Source organism: Drosophila albomicans, chromosome 3 (assembly GCF_009650485.2).
Source record: "Drosophila albomicans strain 15112-1751.03 chromosome 3, ASM965048v2, whole genome shotgun sequence".
NCBI lineage: Eukaryota > Metazoa > Arthropoda > Insecta > Diptera > Drosophilidae > Drosophila > Drosophila albomicans.
In genome coordinates, this window is record NC_047629.2 from 36,261,782 (window position 1) to 36,280,048 (window position 18,267).

The 18,267-nt window shown below is 36.0% G+C and overlaps 5 protein-coding genes across 8 annotated transcripts; 3 read left to right on the forward strand and 2 right to left on the reverse strand.

Annotated features, from left to right (window-relative positions):
• Positions 1–4,778: 4,778 nt before the first annotated feature.
• On the forward strand, positions 4,779–5,438 carry LOC117570339 (nematocyst expressed protein 3-like). The gene has a single exon (XM_034251894.2). The coding sequence runs from the start codon at positions 4,808–4,810 to the stop codon at positions 5,348–5,350; it is 543 nt and encodes a 180-aa protein (XP_034107785.1). The 5' UTR covers positions 4,779–4,807; the 3' UTR covers positions 5,351–5,438.
• A 3,936-nt stretch (positions 5,439–9,374) lies between these two features.
• On the forward strand, positions 9,375–10,040 carry LOC117569992 (single-pass membrane and coiled-coil domain-containing protein 4 homolog). Its single transcript, XM_034251372.2, has 3 exons — positions 9,375–9,628; positions 9,698–9,829; positions 9,889–10,040. Exons 2-3 carry the CDS (start codon positions 9,701–9,703, stop codon positions 9,934–9,936), a joined length of 177 nt encoding a protein of 58 aa, XP_034107263.1. The 5' UTR covers positions 9,375–9,628; positions 9,698–9,700; the 3' UTR covers positions 9,937–10,040.
• Positions 10,041–10,355: 315 nt separating this feature from the next.
• On the forward strand, positions 10,356–12,296 carry LOC117569990 (uncharacterized). 3 transcript variants are annotated; one of them, XM_034251371.2, is made up of 4 exons: positions 10,356–10,798; positions 11,683–11,736; positions 11,796–11,875; positions 12,129–12,296. In XM_034251371.2, the coding sequence occupies exons 1-4, from the start codon at positions 10,784–10,786 to the stop codon at positions 12,190–12,192; spliced, it is 213 nt and encodes a 70-aa protein (XP_034107262.1). In that variant the 5' UTR covers positions 10,356–10,783; the 3' UTR covers positions 12,193–12,296. The 3 variants fall into 3 exon arrangements, 2 of the variants coding, with proteins under 2 accessions (XP_034107262.1, XP_034107261.1); XR_007955097.1 differs by lacking the exon at positions 10,356–10,798 and adding an exon at positions 11,474–11,617 and having other exon boundaries at positions 11,796–11,967; XM_034251370.2 differs by lacking the exon at positions 10,356–10,798 and adding an exon at positions 11,474–11,617.
• Positions 11,439–13,076, reverse strand: LOC117569989 (ER membrane protein complex subunit 4). Its single transcript, XM_034251369.2, has 3 exons — positions 12,905–13,076; positions 12,701–12,830; positions 11,439–12,624 (listed from the first exon to the last, which is right to left on the reverse strand). Exons 1-3 carry the CDS (start codon positions 12,958–12,960, stop codon positions 12,310–12,312), a joined length of 501 nt encoding a protein of 166 aa, XP_034107260.1. The 5' UTR covers positions 12,961–13,076; the 3' UTR covers positions 11,439–12,309.
• A 327-nt stretch (positions 13,077–13,403) lies between these two features.
• Positions 13,404–17,756, reverse strand: LOC117568679 (ADP-ribosylation factor 1). 2 transcript variants are annotated; one of them, XM_034249484.2, is made up of 5 exons: positions 17,623–17,756; positions 15,142–15,472; positions 14,968–15,077; positions 14,640–14,765; positions 13,404–14,367 (listed from the first exon to the last, which is right to left on the reverse strand). In XM_034249484.2, exons 2-5 carry the CDS (start codon positions 15,287–15,289, stop codon positions 14,203–14,205), a joined length of 549 nt encoding a protein of 182 aa, XP_034105375.1. In that variant the 5' UTR covers positions 15,290–15,472; positions 17,623–17,756; the 3' UTR covers positions 13,404–14,202. The 2 variants fall into 2 exon arrangements, with proteins under 2 accessions (XP_034105375.1, XP_034105376.1); XM_034249485.2 differs by lacking the exon at positions 17,623–17,756 and adding an exon at positions 17,117–17,226.
• Between the last annotated feature and the right edge of the window lie 511 nt (positions 17,757–18,267).

The window sequence follows — 18,267 nt, forward strand, 5'->3', positions numbered from 1 at the left end:
TAATTCCAGAAAATCCCAATAGCCAAGCTCATATGCGTTTGCAGTGGGTATGATTATTTTGGTAAGGTGTGTGTTACGCATAAATAGAATATAGCTATGTACATATGTATGCAAATTCACAACGCATCGTACCCTTTTATTTACAGCATCCGCTCTTTAGCTTACAATTGTAGTACTGCTAGCATTTCTCTTAATTGCATCAGCTTAAATATTTTTTAATTGTATTCCTGCTTGTTCTTCTTTTCTTAAGGGCTGCTTCCCTTCATTATAAAAGAGCACATAAAACAACATTTTGCATTCCAGTGCATGCTGACTCAGACTGTCCAGCTACAGCTCTCTCAATTGCTCTCTCTCTCTCTCTTCCATTCTAATAAGCTTTGCTTTGCTTACTTGCAGCCACACGACAGGGTGTGCCATCTCACTTGATCGTTGCTCACTCAAGCACAGTCATGCTTATTTAGACGGCACACTTAAAGCTTATTGCTCACTCTCTTCTAATTAACTGTCCTTATTGTGATACACAAGCATAACTTCTGCTCAAACGTTTGAGTGTTCTCAATAATTAGATCTCTATATTATTAAGTGTTCATAAGGGCTTTCTGCAAAAGTCAACAAGGCAACACACACTCTCTTACTAAAAGCTGCGTCTTACTCGCACAGCTTCCACTCTAGTTCCGCATCCACAGCGTGTCTGGCTCTCCTCCTTTGACAGCTAATCACCCACTTAGATTCCACGCCTCTCTCCAAATAACCTCCACTTGCATTCTGCTACACTTACCGCAATCGGATCGTCTGCTTATTAAAACCCAATTTGATCTTCTCTTAGTTGAGTAAGTACATACAAACACAAAGACACATAAGCATCTTTTCTCGCTTATTTGTTGTTGTTTCCCTCTAGTTAAGTTCGTCTCGTCTATTTCTAATGGCATACATGTAAATGGCGTGTAAGCGCAGTTGTTTTCTTGGAACTCTGCAAGACAGACAAGTTTTCTTCTCTCATTTGCTTTTTTTTCAATTTTCCGCAAATGAACGTGTCATTTGTAATGCATATGCATAAGATTAGAATTTGCTACCAATTATTCATCTGCAGTCATTTGTTTGCCTAATTGCATGTCGAGAATAACAATTTCAAGATGCGAATAGTTTGAGAATTTAACAGTTAACTGAGGCAGCTAGTTAAGAAAATTGACTAGGGTTATTATTCCGAGGTATTTTACGGCCTTAATTAGTATCAGTATCAGGAGATATTTAATTGCGCAAATTAGAATTTATAGTTAATTTCCTAGCTATTTAGTTTCGGTATGAAATTAGGCGTTAAATTAGAAAAATTCTCAGGACCTGTAGAAATAAAATTTTGAAAACAGTAATCTTTATAGTTAAATTAAGATTAACGATTAATAATTGAATTGCGATAAATATTAAAGGCCTCAGTTCCTCTGGTTATATTACTATGTTATAGTATCTATATTACTGTATTATAATATCTATATTCCATATTCTAAGCTATAATTATAATAAACCTTCAATCATTTGATAAGTAGCATATTTAAAAAGACAATATCAAAAATTCGATAGAATTTACTATATTTTTAAATTTTTTCCCAAAAATAAAGAGAAAATATAAATAGTGTGGAATACTTTCTAAAACAATTTAAGAAAGCCTATTCAAAAGATTATTTCAATAATCTGAAGTCACTCTTCTATAATTTAAATTGGTGTCCTCTATTAATAAAAGTAGATATGTATTTAATGGGGGAAATTCTTTAACAGCATTTAAAGGATGCCTAGTTAAGAGGTAGTTAAGAGGTGTAGTATATAATCAAGTGCCAAACAGCAAGCCATGTCAAATGGTAATGACTCTATGGCATTGCGGCCTAAACACGCTAAAATTGCAGTTTCTCTTGTGGCCCATAAACTGGCCTGGCTACCAACTATCATCTAGCAACTACCAATAGTCAACTACCAACTTACATAGGTGTCCCTCTATCCACCTGCGTGCCTTGCCACCTGCCACCTGCAACCTGTGTGAATGCAACTTGCCACCCGTTGAGCAATAAAAAAAGAAACCGGCAATCGCTTCATCGGCGGCTGCTGCTGCTTCGTGTTGGCCATACCATCTTTTTGGCCTAAAGCAAATGTAATTTAATTAATTAATTACATCAATTAGTTGGTGCATTTTTATTGAAATCCCTGTAAATATTGCGCTAGTCGCATCAGCATCAGCATACCACAATTTCAATTTCGACTTCAATCCCAATTCGAATTCACAATTTATAGATAATTTCTCAGAAAGCTGGCCAAGATTAAGCACACTCCCGAGGGGCGTTTCTCCATCACATGGCCATGGCCAATTTATGCACTTGCTCTAAGACTTTAATTCATTGATTTTCCACTTCTCGTTTGCCATTTTTTCCCCATTTTTATTCGCTTTGATTAATTTTTTGGGTGTCAATGAAGAGTGTGAAGTTTTATTACCAACTCTTTGTATTGATTAGATTTAGTTGGATTAATCGATTGATTTTTAAGGTGTTGACCATAAATATGTTAATTTATTTGATGGTGCTAAAGGGAAGTACGGTATAAAAGCTAGTTCTTAAAGATTAAATGTCCATGAATAATAAAGTCTAATTCTCACTGTGGTATAAACTTTTAACCAAAATACACTTTTTTACCTTAAAATATCAATTGTAAGAGTGTAATTTTTAGTCATTTTAGTCAATATTAAACAAAAGATTAATTTATAAATTTAATAATATTCCAATAATATTTAACATTTTTATGTGGTAGAATTTAGTGTAAGATATGTTATATGAATTCCACAAAATAAATGTTTTTTGTTTAGGTTATTTAGGATGATTTAATAATAAACTTAATGTGCACCTTAGAAATTAAAACGATTCTTTTTGAATAAAAATATTTACGAAAAGATTACATCACATTCAATAAATACACTTTAATATTGATTAACGTTAAGTAAAATAATTCAATGCGAACAAAATAATAAAAAAAAAAAACACTTTATAATTTATAGGATAAAAAATTTCACAAATGATCGTATTTTATACAATAAATAAGTAATACATATCGATTAGGGTTTTCTATTATACTTAAACAGATTACTTTAAAGAAAATAATGTAACATAATAAAAGATAATAGGATTGTTATCCTTATTATTGGGATAAAATTGATTGGGAAAAAGTAGTTTAAAAAGCCCAAAAAGTCAATAAATATTATTAACACATACATTCCAAAAGTATGAAAAAAAACAAAAAATATTATTAACAACATACATTCGAAAAGTATGAAATAAATAAAACAAGTGCATAAAAAGATTTCCACATCGAAACGCTCTCAAAAAGATAGAAATAGAGGTATTCCCAGCTAATTATGAGCAATATGTAGTCGATCAATTTGCGGGCTTGTTTTCATTCCACATTTGTGGCATTTTGTCACCTGGGCTGCATTCAGGGTCCCAACGTGGCGCAGAAGAGTCTGAGTTAGCTGAACGAGCTGTAAATGGACTTGGACTACACGAGTTCCCCCGCCTGCCTGTCCCCTTGTTCCCCTCTATGGCTAATTTATAGTGTTACAATGGACGTGACTAAACTACAAGTGACACCACAAATCGCAGCAATCTATTGATTGGCCAAAAACAAAAGCAAACCAAGTAAGAAAGCTACAGTCGAGTGTGCTCGACTGTGAAATACCCGCTACCCATTTTGAATAAAAGAAAACATATCTGGGTATTATTCTTCAAGTATACCAAAATATTATACAACAAAAATTCTTAAAAAATACTTAATATACTAAAAATATACCAAATGGTAAGATTGGTATAAAGATGTGGTACTGCACTCAATATATACTATAGAGTGCAAAATATTGTCAGCCAAAGCATAAAAGACCTCTAGAAAGTAGGCGTTTTTGGCCATAGTATTTCTTTAATAACTTCGACAATTTCTATCTGATCGCAACCAAATTTTCAGGAATCATAAAAAATTATACTTCGCAGCTCTAGCTCTAAAGTTACGCTTGTTATTCGTGAGCGTGGCAAAAATTTGAAACAAACTTGATCTGCGTGCAAACATAACAAATGCTATCGATACAATATTATTGCTCTATCTTTTATAATCTCTGAGATCTAGATGGTCATAAGGACAGACGGACAGACAGACGGACGGACCGACAGACAGACGGACATGGACAGCGTCTATTGACGCTGATCAAGAATATATTTACTTTATGGGGTCGGAGATGCCTCCTTCTACCTGTTACATGAATTTCCTGCCGCACAAATTTGTAATACCCTTCTACCCTATGAGTAGCGGGTATAAAAAACAAAACAAGACACACAACAACAAAAATATGCTGACTGAAAATAACAGCGAATGCTCCCAGACTGCGACACGTGGGCAATGGGCCAAAAAGAGTCGAAATAAAAAATTGTTAGAACATCGACTGCATATTGATGATGATGGGGGGCAGCTGAGAGGGGAGACAATTGGAGCATTGTTGTGTGTGGCATTATTTGGGTTACAAGCAAATTGACAAAACGAAAACTGCGAATGCAAATGCAATGCGAGGGGATTGCTTTACGCTTCTCTATTTTTTTTTGTTTTGGGGTCAATGTCAATTTTGTTTTGATTTCCCCACCTGCCCCCCTCACCACGCTTTTGACCAATAGACAACGCGTGCGGCATCTTAAGCAGCAAAGCTTTGACCGCATATAAAACGCAGCTAAACATGAATTCAATTCAGTCAGTTGGTCGGCGTTAGTAACTACACAAAATAGGAAACAGCATCGCAATGAACAGCAGCTCCTTGGTCCTTCTCCTGCTCGTCTGCGGCCTTTGCCTCTGCCAGGCGGAAGTGCAGCAGCGACGTCGCTATCCACAACAACAACAACAACAGCAGCAGCCTCAGGGCTACAACTACCAACCAGGTCGCCAGCAGCAACAGCAGCAGCAGCCATCCCGCACTTATGGCGCCCCCTCTGCAGCCCCGCAACAACTGTACAGTGCTCCTCCAGCTGCTCCCGCTCCCGCCCCCGCTCGCCTGCAGGCCAAACCTGCACGTTTGGTGGCCAACAGCGAGGCTCAAGAGGACATCGACGATGCTGCCGAGGAGGTTGAAGTGCCCAAGGCCGCTGCCGCTGCCCCAGCACCTGCACCCGTTGCCCCCGCACCCGCCATTCCCGTTGCCCCGCCCTCCGTTGTCTACTATCCAGCGGGCGCTGTGAGCTTTGTGCAGCCAACGGCGTTCGCCAAGCTGATCACCGCAGCTCCAGCTGCCCCAGCTGCTGCTGCCTACGTCGCTGCTCCTCAATACTATGCCGCCTACTATGGCTAGATATATACTATATATACTGTATATGCCAGCGATGTCTGCACTTCCCAAACTATGCCCAACTTCTTAACCTAATTGTAACGAATAAATACCTAACACTAATGCCAAACAAGCAGACTTTCTTATTTTACAACACTGTTTACTTTCAACTTGGATAAGGATTTAGTGGTTCAGAAATTCTGAATCAGAATTGACACTTTATATAGAATACAGAAATATTACAATCCTTAACCAGTTTATGGATTATACTTTACGGTTGCAGAATTATATAATTTCACTTCTTAGAGCTTTATTTCCCATTTCAATTATTTTTTTTTAAATTTTGACATTGTTTAAAATTATAATTAATATTTTTGTCTGTTTTATATATATTCGTCTATTAAAGTGTATTATTTAAAAGGAATACCAATGCTCAATTTTGCTCAAGTCTACACCAAACCTATAAACACACTTCAAATTTATCAAATTTAATAATATTGTAATCAAATAATGCTAAATTTTCGATCGGACATATACGATAAGATGATGTTCATTCAACATCTACAAAGAGAGAAAAATATAGAATGAAAAATACTTGATTTAAGATTTTTTTCCATCATAAAAAGAACAATCTTGAAATAAGGTTTTTAGGTTGAAACAATCTGAAATCAAGATTGTTCTTTTCAAGTTTGAAATCTTCTTCAATCTTTAAATAAAATTTGTAGGTTTAAACAATCATAAGAAATTTTTTTATGCTCAATAGACATTTTACGATTAAAAACATCTTATTTTAAGATTAAAATCTTGAATGAAGATTGTTTTATTCTAGATTGAAAAGAAAATTGCAAATCTGAATTTAAAATTATAAATAATTTTAAGTTCTATTCTATCTATCCAATTCTATATAAACCAATATTATCAAGATAGGTTTCTTATAAGGGGATTTCTGCTACTTTTTTGTACAAGACTGTATTAATATTGAATTACATTTTTCACATATAACATAAATAGTAGCTTTCGACAAGATATTCGATCTACCATTTTAAAAGTCAGCTAAAATACAATCAACAAAGAGAACCTCATGTTCAACCTTCATAGAATACCACATTCAAGTTTTACACTATTATCATTCCCTACAAAATTAATAATCTATAGTTAAAACATAAACGCACGCAGTATAAATATTATTATATACTATGGAGTGTTGTAGTCTGTTGCAGTTCATTAAATGATTCGGTTAGTTACAACAAGCTTAAAGTTATTGCATTTCTCATTATTTTTAATCGACTTAATCATATGCTTAACATAGTTACGACCTGATCCCCTTTCCTCTCCCTGCGCTCAAGCTGTGATTAAGCTGCAACATCATCAAGAATTCTTGCATCCCTGCGATCTTCGCATCCCTGCATCCCTCGCATCCTCAGACGGGACAAATGGAAAACAGTAGGTAAGGCCTAACGAGCATTTGTCGAAAGCGGAAAGAAGGCTTGAAAACGTTCTGACAATGAGTGAGCAAAGATAATCTATTATGACCGTAACAAGAAATAAATCCCAACTCGGTAATCCATCATTTTACGACTTGGCAATCAAAATAAGGAGTTTAGCTAAGTCACTAAAAGGAGTCGAGAGAGATTCAACTCGAACTCCAGCTCCAACTTGGAGTCAGTCTAAAAATCTAGACAGTCGGACAATTGGACAATGTGTGGCCAATCAACGGCCAACCAACAAAGTTGGCTAGCTGGTTAACCTGGCTTACAGCACAAGCTGAGCTGTAGCTAGTGATGGCACAGAAGGGAATTTCTCTGTTGGCGATACTATCGGTTAAGTGCATTTTTATTTGAAAGAACTTGAAAAGTATTGAATTTAGTCATTGCATTCTGTTTTCGAATTGATTATTGATTTTGTAGAATTGTTGAAAATATTTTAGTATCCTTTCAGCTTTCAGTATTACAATTTTTTAAAAATTAGAAATTACAGCATTTTTATTGTTTAGAAGAATATTTTTTATCGAATTTCTACAATATTCTGTTTTGAGCATTCAGATTAAAAAAGGTGGTCAAAACTTAAAATGTTAAACAAATATTTCTTAAGTAAGTATAGATACTTTTTAAAGTAGCAAATAATATTATTTTATTATTCAATTATGTTTTTTAATTTACGATATTATATATATAGATATTATTATTATTATGGAAAGCACATATAATTTTTGGAATACTTATAAAAATTTTATAATACGCTTCTACCGTGTATAAAGAATATTCTCTTTATTTACATGGTAATTTACTTTATTTTAATAGTTTTATTTATTATATATTTTACAAATTTAAAAATAATATGAAATATGTGAATAAAATTTTAACTTTAAGAATATTTATTAAAGAAAATATTTTTATTCCCTTAATAAATTTTTCCTTAATAATTGTTGGTTAAGTTCTCGTTGCTTCGTTCGTGTCACGCGATCATCGCTAGTGTCGACTAACGAACAAGTCGGAAAGTCATGTTTTAGCGTTAAGCAGAACTAGAAGCCAGAGCGCGTTCAGACTTCAGATTGAGCCTGAGTTGCGATCAGGAAACATGCATTTTCGACATGCTCCATACACATTGAGGCCAAAATCAGCAGGCGGCGGGTGAAGCGAGTGAAGCGAACTGAGGAAAGGAGGGAGAGAGTGGACGAATTCAAAGCTCAATTTACGGCAGCCTGACGACTCGGACAAGTGGCAGCTTTGGGCCATTTTAGAGCCCAGCCGCCTGACGTCTGACTGGCCAGGCTTTCAGTCAGTTTGTCTGTCAGTCTGTCTGTCTGTGTGTCTGGCCGACTAAATAGTTGCCAATAATCCGTGTCCAAATTGATCGGGTTGCCATTTATGGTAATGGACGAACTTAGAGATGCCAAAATGTTTGGCCGTTGGTCAACGGGGCGAATGCTTCATTACCGATGCACAAACTTGGGCGTGCGTCTCTCAAATGATTTGCAACGGTTTTCAAGCGGCATTTTGCATTATTATTGCTTCATTTTCCTTTGCAACACGGCTTGCGGCCAAGAACTGCAACTGCAACTGCAACAACAACAGCGACCATGAGGAATGCTGTCAATTAGCGTAAGCGAGGAGCAAGCACAATGCGCGCAGATTGAGCCATGAGCCATGGCTTTTAATGAGCTTCACTGCCGATTAGCAGCAGGGAGCAGAGAAGGAGGGAGGTAGGTAGGAGCTGTAGGTGAGGCCAACGCATAGGAAACCCAAGCAAAGCAGTGACAACTCTTCGTGCAGCGTAAGCCCATTTGGAACTGCTCATACATTTTCAAAATCGCATTTAAAGGTGAAGGTGCAACAGTTAGTGGGCATATCTGGTTCACTGCCTCTTGGAGCCATGCCAACAGAGCTTAGCAAAACGGCGAGCAAATTGTGAAAGAAATATGGGTTAGAAAGAAATGCACAAAACACATCACTGCGAACGAGCCGAAAGGCAATATGGCAACATGTGGGCAAAAATACTTTAAGCTACGGGCAACTTTAATATTAGCCAGTTTATGCTGTTAGCAAAATAAGTCGCAGCGTGTATAAAGAAAATTTCAAGTACATGAGAAAAAGTACAATATAAATAAAGGATAGATTAAATTAAAGAGTTGAATAATCGCATTTTATATAATTAAGCTTCTCAATATTAAGCAATCAACTTTGGCTGTTCGAAAAGCGCGCCCAACGCCATTTACCAGCACTGCCTGCAACTTTTTTAAACGGTCTGGCAACACAGTTCAGGTGCACATGCGAGCTCTCACTTGCACTCGGCACGACAGTGCAATTGTGACGTAATGAATTCTAGAGCACACAATGAATAAACACATTTGGATATTAAACTACAAAATAAATAAATAATAATATATCAGCAATGCGATTCATGATTAAGCACATCATTGTATATCCACAATAATAAGTTAAATAATTGGCTCTCTCTTGTTTGTCCCCTCACGTAACCTTCTCTGATGTGTGCTTTCAAGGCACACAGCTGTGGCAACAAGCAAAATAACAACAACAACCACCTGCACACACGACTTTCTTCTTAAAGAGTGGCGTGTATGTGTGTGAGTGAGAGTGAGCGAGAACAAGCGAAGACGGAGTATTGAAAACAATCCAGAAACTACTTGTTGACAAAAGCAGGCGGCGGTACCAGCAACAGCAACAGCGACTGAACTAAACATTCGCTACCAAAGCATCGCTCTTTGCATATACTAATTATACACACCACGCACGCATCTAGAACTCTACACGTCAGCACTCCGCGACCTATAACCCAATAAACGTAAGTTGGCAGTTAAAGAAAAAGTATGCATATGGAGAAATTAATGAAAAGTACACAAAATCATTGCAGAAAATGCGTCAATTGAAGGGAAAGGTTAAGGAAACGCGCAAACAAAAAAAGGAGCGCAAATTGGAAAACGCGGAAATTCAGGCGAAAATGGGCACAATTGTTTTGCCGGCGCTGGGCGTCATTGCCATAATAGTAAGCCGACTTACAATTTAACAAAAAATTCAAAATTTACTAATTTTCTTTACATTCAGATTGTGGCATTCGTTTACCTGAAGACGAGACCTGCAATTTTGGAGTAAATTACCCTACTTCGATTTAGTTTAAGCTAGTTTAGATACAACGAAAATTTTACTTTGTTTATGTGTGCAAGAATGTAAAATGTGCTATTTGTTTAAAATGTTGTTAATAAACACAAAACGTAAAATTAAAATGAAACCAAATGAAATCAGAAATTCTACAGCAACATAGTGTTGCAAAACACACAAGGTGTGCGAGTGTTGACAGTGTGGCACAACAGGTGCATTGATTTGGGCGCCAATTCAAAAGCCAACAGATAAACAATGATAAAAAGAGAAAGTTTATTGGTAAAGCTTCTATCGAATTTATGTATTGGGCACACAACAACAACTAACATGTTTTTATTTTGGGCTACTTTACATATTATGCGTTGATCTTCGTAGAGACCACATTTTTACACGTTGTTCGATCGTCGCGCTGCCTAAAACGTCTTGCCTTTTGCATTTTTAAGCAACTTAAAATTGTTTTTAATTCTTTTACGTGTTCAACAAGATAGTTTTTGTGAATTACACTGTTTTACAAATATAATTGTGTTGTTTAACTAGTGAAGAGTGCAGTTAATTGGCTTTCGCTTGTGATTAGATAATACAGCAAAATAAAAACAACAACAAACCAAAAAAAGAGAGCAAACAAAGAGAGAGAACAGAGTGTGCCAGCTGTTTGAAGTCTGTTCTCAGTCGAACTCATTCGCACACCTATACACTCACATTTACACACATAGACGCCAGCTACGCTCTCACGGCGGCGTCCGTTCGATTTTGGCAGAGTTGTTCTTCATTTGACGCAGTTGTTGTTTTGGTTCTCACACTGGCGCGTGCGGGTGAAAACGGAAATTTTAATATTTGGACAATGTTTAAGTTTTTAGTAAGTATCGTAATGTGCAGAAACTTCATTATATGTTTGTGAAATACATTTGTAGAATGCTGCAATAACGCTGCAGCAGGTGCGCAATTTAAACGCGATTATCACAAACAGCAATGCTTTTTCTGGTGATGATTTAATGCTTTTTGTTTGTTGTTATCTTGTGACAAAGAATTACCATAAGCAATATTTAAAGCAAATTTTTAATATTATATTATATAAATTGCTAAATTCGCTTTGTGAATAATATAATATGGATGAGAAAGGGGCATTGCTCCTCTCAGTGTCCTTGACCGCAAAGTCGAAAGTCCATAAAATAAATAACACCTACAAAATATGTATTTACATATATATATATATATATATGTATTTCAAAGATATACAATTGTTTGTGGTATGCCGTTAGCGTTATTCAGAAATGTTATCGATATACCGATTATTGATGATGAAACGATCCCGCAGGATCTTGTGATATAGTTAGTGAATTGCTACAGGACTCTTAGGCAATGTTCGACCCAAGTGACTATCACAGATTTTGTGAGATAGAACAAAGAACAAGATTCAAATCAAAAATGTCAGCCTATATAGCATTAGCTTGTGTTGTTTTGACATTTCGATTTGTTCAGTTTTTTTTTTCGGCAAAGAAAATATTCGTTATCAAATTATATTTAGTTAAAAATGAAGCTGCTTGGACTGGGAATGCAGCACTTAATGAGGCGCAGCCAATCTTCATCCTGTGGCTGCCAACAGTCGTATGAATCCTTGCCACCCTGTCCGCCAAAACCTTTTTGGACCGGTGGTCGCGTTTTATTTTTTTCAACGGTCTTTAATCTAAGGCGTGAACATAATTAATGGTTTTTTTAACTACAATTATTTGTATTTTACAGTTGACTTTTGGGGCCGGTGTTTATACCGGCATTTACGTGTCGCAGAACTATGAGGTAACTATTCAAATAATACTCCAGAATTTAATTAATAATTTTTGTTTTCGATATTATAGGTCCCTCGTGTCGACAATCCCCAAAAAGTGGTGGAACGTATGAATGAAAAATTTCGCGAGCTAGTCGATGGCAAGAAAAAGTAAATGAGAAAAAATAATCTCTGAATCGTTGCTATTTCCATACTCATCATCAACAAATCCACCAAGCGGCTTATTTTAATCTCTTCCAAATGTAATTGAAAGCACAATAGCGCTAAAATAAATTTTATGCCATTACATTTAACAATACCAGGTTTTCTTAAACTAAACTCATTTAATTATAGGACTAACCATCATTATATTATTACAACGGTTGACAAAACCACTAAAATAAATGTGTAACGTATCTTACAGCACGCCAGTCGATCAAATTGTTAAGGATATCAAGAAGGAAGCCAAGAAGATATTGGATGATTAATTGCCAGATCGGGCTCGAAGGACAATATTATATTTTATACTTTAGTTGATGCTGTGTTTAAACAAATTTTATCTAATGAACAAATAAAGCAAAATTAAATGCAATTTACAAATAACTCTAAATAAATGAAACACCTCCACCATAATATTCTAAACGTGTTTGCGGCTGCACAAACGCCAACCAATCAGAGGCATGCGTTGGTAACAGTCCCATGCTATGACACTTGTACAAGGCCAAGGCGACATTAGCCAGGTTACCCAAAATATAGACGATACGCTGTCCAGTGCCTTGGGCACCTTCGGCCATTTTTGAAGTGACTTGTGTGGTGAAGATGGCCTTAATAGGGCGGATTAACATCATGCCCACCATCATAATCGGGAAGATTGAAATCGAGTTGCCAGACATGTACATGATGAACAGATTCATCGGTATCTGGAAATCAGATAAATATATGTACATATATAGGTTAACGTGGCCCAATAGCAATATGTATTTGCACAGCACTCACCTGTTTTAGCGGTCCCAAGGCAAGATCCCAAGATTTCTTGATAACCAAACGCTGATCACGCACCACTTCAGTTTGATTCACCAGCGCTGTGGGATTGTAGCCAGGTGGTGAAGGCATATCTGCATTTTTGCTGCATCACACGAAGGAAAGAAAACTTTGAGCCCCAAATGCCGTAAACAAAGGTTGTTGGATTTTTGCGCTTACCTCACATTAAAGTCGAGTGCCCATTTAGATTTCTTAGAGTTCTGCTTAGCTGACATTTTCAATGAGTTTTTTAAGCTATTTCTGTGTTAGTTTAATTGAAAAATTACTTATAAATTGGCACCAGCAGATGTACAAGTTTCTTGTTATCGTTATCGGTTACAGCAACCCTTCTCCCGGCGTAGTGTGACCGTTTTCTAATTTTTAAAATACAATATGAAAAAATATACCAATTTCATGAATACTCATTTATTTATGGAATACCTTCATCTCATTCATATATATTTTATCATTTCTCTTTCCCTCGGTTTTAAGTAAATTATATTTAATGCAATTCCGAAATACTCTGCAAAATTCCCCCACTACGGTTAAAATATGTGACCAGAGTTGCACTTTCAAATGTTATCGCTCCCGTTCCCATTTGTTCGATAACACCGGCAGTTTGAAATGTAAAATAGATATTCGCTTATTGCTTGTCGTGTATCAAAAGTTGATCAGCAAGTTTTGTTTATTTAAATTTTATTTAGAATTACTTTTATAAATAGTACGTTCCGTTTTCATATAGTTTTGTTTTTATGTATGTGTTGTGTTTCATGTTTGTTACTTGCTTTGCTGCCAAGCGACGGACACAAACGAAAATTTTAATTGGTTTTTTCTTGTATTTTTGTTTTTAAAGAGCAATTACAATTACAGTTTTGTTTTTCTCATTATTATTACCTTTATATTTATAAAATTAAAAAGAAATATATATTGATGAGGGGGTAGGGCAAAAATAACTTAAAAAGACAATTTTATACCATATATACTTGTTGTTTTTTATCTTTTCTCTTTTGTTGTTGTGGTGATTGTTGGGTTCTCTTTATAATCTTTTTTTGTTGCATTTTAAACATCCAATAATTATATATATATTAATTTAAATTAAATCATAGCGTTCTCTTTTATATGCTGCTTTGAAAAATTGTGTTTTGCTTTTATCTTTTGTTTTTCTTATGTTTTTGCTTGCGGTGTATGCACGATTCTTAAACAAATTTCAATTATGCGCGGCGGCCTTTGCGTGTTTTTTAATATAGCTGGAAAATGGAAAATGCACAGAACCCTCAGTTCGCTCAAAGTAGTTGATTGATCTTGTTGTTGTTGAATGTATTTCCCACATACATATATGAAGATGTTTTTATATTATGTCTGCTGTTGAAGGTTTTCTTTTTGCTGCTTTGCTTTTGAAATCAAAGTTAGTGTATAATTATTTTGTTGTTGTTGTGGTTGCTTTTTTGCTGTTATTGTTGTGGTGTGGTTTAGTTTATTTAGCGATTAGCATTCTTCAGCTGATTGGACAACCAGTCAAGTCCCTCGTAGAGTCCATCGCCGCTAGTTGCACACGTCGCCTGAATATACCAGTTGCGGTTTCTGAGTGAGTGCAAGCCAAGCTTATCGGTGATTTCGGCCGCATTCATTGCATTTGGCAGATCCTAGAAAGCGAATGAATATAAATGAAATACAAGAATTAGTAAATTGTATACAATCGCAATTAATTAGTGAGAGTGCATTGCGAAGGCTCTCCTTATCGCTACAACTTTTACGTTTTGTTTTCTTATCACTATTGTATATGTTGTGCAATCAGTTTTTGGAATGCTGACATCAACATTAAAAGCGTTCGCAATGATTAAATATTGAATCAAGTTCACATAAAACCGGATTTAATATCAAATATTAACATGAATGGTTAATGAAGTCAATTTACCTGTTTGTTGGCGAATATTAGTAAGACTGCATCTCTAAGCTCATCCTCGGCCAGCATGCGCATCAATTCCTCTCTCGCCTCACCGATACGCTCTCTGTCATTGCTATCAACGACGAAGATAAGACCCTGTTTGTGTGTGGGTAGACAAAAGATAAGCACATGTTAATCGCGGCTAAATTACAGATTATACAAGATGGGGGCACAAATTATGTGATATCAGTCCCGTCTTGAAACAAAATAAACTTTGACTAATCATAGTAGTAATCATTACAAGTTGTTAACATCATCTAGGAATAGGAATCAACTATTCAATTATTCTTCAACGTACTTGTGTATTCTGGAAGTAATGCCTCCACAATGGACGAATTTTGTCTTGGCCGCCCACATCCCACACTGTAAAGCTAATATTCTTGTATTCTACAGTCTCCACATTGAAACCTATAAATGGTATAATTGATAATTAATCGAAATCAAAAGGCATATATACAAGTTAGACACTTACCAATGGTAGGTATCGTTGTAACAATTTCGCCTAATTTGAGTTTGTACAGAATTGTGGTTTTACCAGCGGCATCCAAACCGACCATCAATATTCTCATTTCCTTTTTACCGAAGAGGCCTTTGAATAGATTCGCGAATACATTTCCCATGTTGTTGCTGTTGTTGTTGTCCTGCTTGTCTTACAATGTGTGGAGGGGATTTCTAAATATGTTTAAACTACTGCTTCAGTTTGCCTTGCTGGAATTATTCAAAAAACAAGTTCAAATCCGAGTTGCAACTGCTGTTAATATGCAACTCCTGTTGAATTTGTTTGCTTGCACAACGTGATGAAACTGCAAATAGATAAAAAGAAAAGTAATTAAAATGTTATTCTTATTTCGGCTTAATTAATTCATTTGATCAACTGCTGTTGGCATATGGAGAAAACAACCCTCCCATCGACTTACGACTTGAGTTACAAATATATATGTCTATCTGAAGTTTCAGTCGAATGTTGTTTAGGTTTCGATGGTTAATTGCACACTGTGCTAATCAAATTGCAGCGCAACATCAACAACATCGATTGTTAAGCTGACGTGTTGAATGTGTGTCTTCAACAATGGGAACGATGAGTAAACACAACACAACAACTAAACCGGAAATCCAGCAGCGAAATCATGAAATTATGGCCAAAATGGGGTTTTGGCAATTAAAATGCTTAAAAATACAAGTATGTTTGGGATGTTATATGTATGTTGTCTGCCACACACAAGTTATATTTCAGCGAGAAAGTGAAGAAAGCTTTTTATGCGAAAGTTCAATGACAAGAGCGTCACAAGTTCAAGAAGGCTCAAAAAGAAAAATATAGAAACAAAGCATAGTGAAGAACTCTTTGGTTGCTGTCAAAAATAGCTTTAATTTGGGGAATTTTAATTCGCTGCCAACGCAGACGCTGACGTCGACGACGAAGCTGACACAACTGATAAGATATTGATTTATTTTGTTGTTGTTGTTGGACAAAAACGTGCATGTGAAAAATATTTTTGCGATTTATCTGTTCAAATAATGCAAAAGCCAAATACATAAATGACTCGCTCACAAAAATCTTTGGTGACTCAGCAGCGAACAGCGGCGGCAAAGTCTAAGGCGGCTTTAACTAGTGTGCGTATGTGTGTGCGTGTCTGTGTGAGAGCGTAGAAAACACACACAGCCATGCTTACATGTATCCGCTATAGTGTGCAATTCAATTGAATGTTTAATTGAGCAGCGCTTTAGGGAAGCGAAGTAATTTCTCCAAAGCCAATAACAAACAGACCAGACGATTATAGACTTTAATTAAAGTGCTGCAGACCAAAACCAAATATATAAACTAAAATACAACACACGCTATTTACAATTTGCAACGCGAAAAACGTGCAGAAAACGCAGTCACATTTCATTTAAAATACAATGTGCAAAGAAAATGAAAACTACACGTAGCAACTTTTTTTTATGCCGCCGCAGCAACACCCTACACACACACGTCTACAATTACAAACACACCACACTCACAATATACACACACACACAAGTAAAGCGAGTTTAGGGTTGCCTAAGGTACTTGTGTTAAATACTCGTCACTTGCGGCGATTTAAATGCACAAATACAAAGTAAAGATAGAAATTGTTGTTACTGTAGAAAATTGTAAAATTTTCGGAATTTTCTTTGTTTGCACGAGTAATTATTGATGCACACACACACAAATTGTCCACGCACACATTAGGCAGCCCTATGCAATTTAATCAAGTATGTGTGCCTGTATATGTGACTGCCTTTGTATGAGTACCAAGAAATGATGACGGCGACGTATGCTTTTTTTTCGTTTCTTCTTTTTGCGTTCGTCAAACAGCGGCTGTCGTGTTTTGTTAATTAAACATTGAAATAATGATATTTGTACACTTTCGAAGATTAGCTGAAGATTATGTTTTGACCTATTGCACTTTGTACCGATTATTTACCGTTTTCTCTGCAGCTTTTTTGTAAATTTTCCTTTGATAAAATTTTTTGCTGCCAAACCGACGGCGAAAGAAGAATGTACAATGTTGGCGATGACAGAGTTGTCTACGATAGCATGAATCGATATGCACGTGAGTGCGACCTATCGATTGCACTTGATTGATATGAGACGCAAAACATTTCTTATATAATTCAACATTTTCATAGCAATTTCCGCTCATTATTAATATGTTTATGCTTTGTTTGATTTTTTTTGTGAAATTGGGTTTATTTGCGTTTTATTGCAGACGATTGTTACGATTTTCGTGCACTCATCGGCAGTTTGCCTCTCGATAGTTGTATGTGTGCGTGTGAGTCAAAATTTCTACACCAATACACCAACATCACCCACATTGCTGCGGCAGCATTTTCACATACCCAAATGATAAAAAACGCTAACAGCTTTTAGTGAAAATACATTGGATTTGCAATGCGGACACCTAAAACATGATTGAAAACTCATACGCACCAAATTATTGAATCAAATGCGCACCAATTTGAGCAGAAATTTTAGAAATTTCTGCTTGGAAATGTCAAAAAATCACAGAGCGAAATAAAACTTGACCGAGAATACACTTGCCGTTGAAAAAACTGCAAACTCACCAACGCTGAACGTATTCTCAACGTAAAGCGTACCCGTGTGGTAGAGCAGATCGACTATAGCGTCTCGTGGTGATTTCTCATGCGGCACTCTCATATGCTGCCACGTCTTGTCCACAAGCGAGGCCGGTGTGGTGAGTTCGCAAGATTGACAACAGCGTGACCACAACATTTATTTCAAAGTATACCAAAATCTTAAATAATGTTCTAATAGCAAACGTTAACAATACATGAAGAGTTTTTGAAAAAAATTAAAATTTTGGTAATCCAACATGCACAGTGATATATATGTAATTCGGTCTAAGACGAATGAAGCACATCAAATAAATTTATGGTATTTTTACAGATGCAAATTAGTATAAAAAAATGCTGTCTTTCATTTTCTGTTTTACTTTTTATCCGAAGTTGACTACATATTGACGAAAATCTGATTATTAGCAGAAAGTAAAGATTTGCCCGAAATAATAAGCTATTTAAAATCTCGGGCCTTTTTCATTGGTTTTTTAAAATTAAC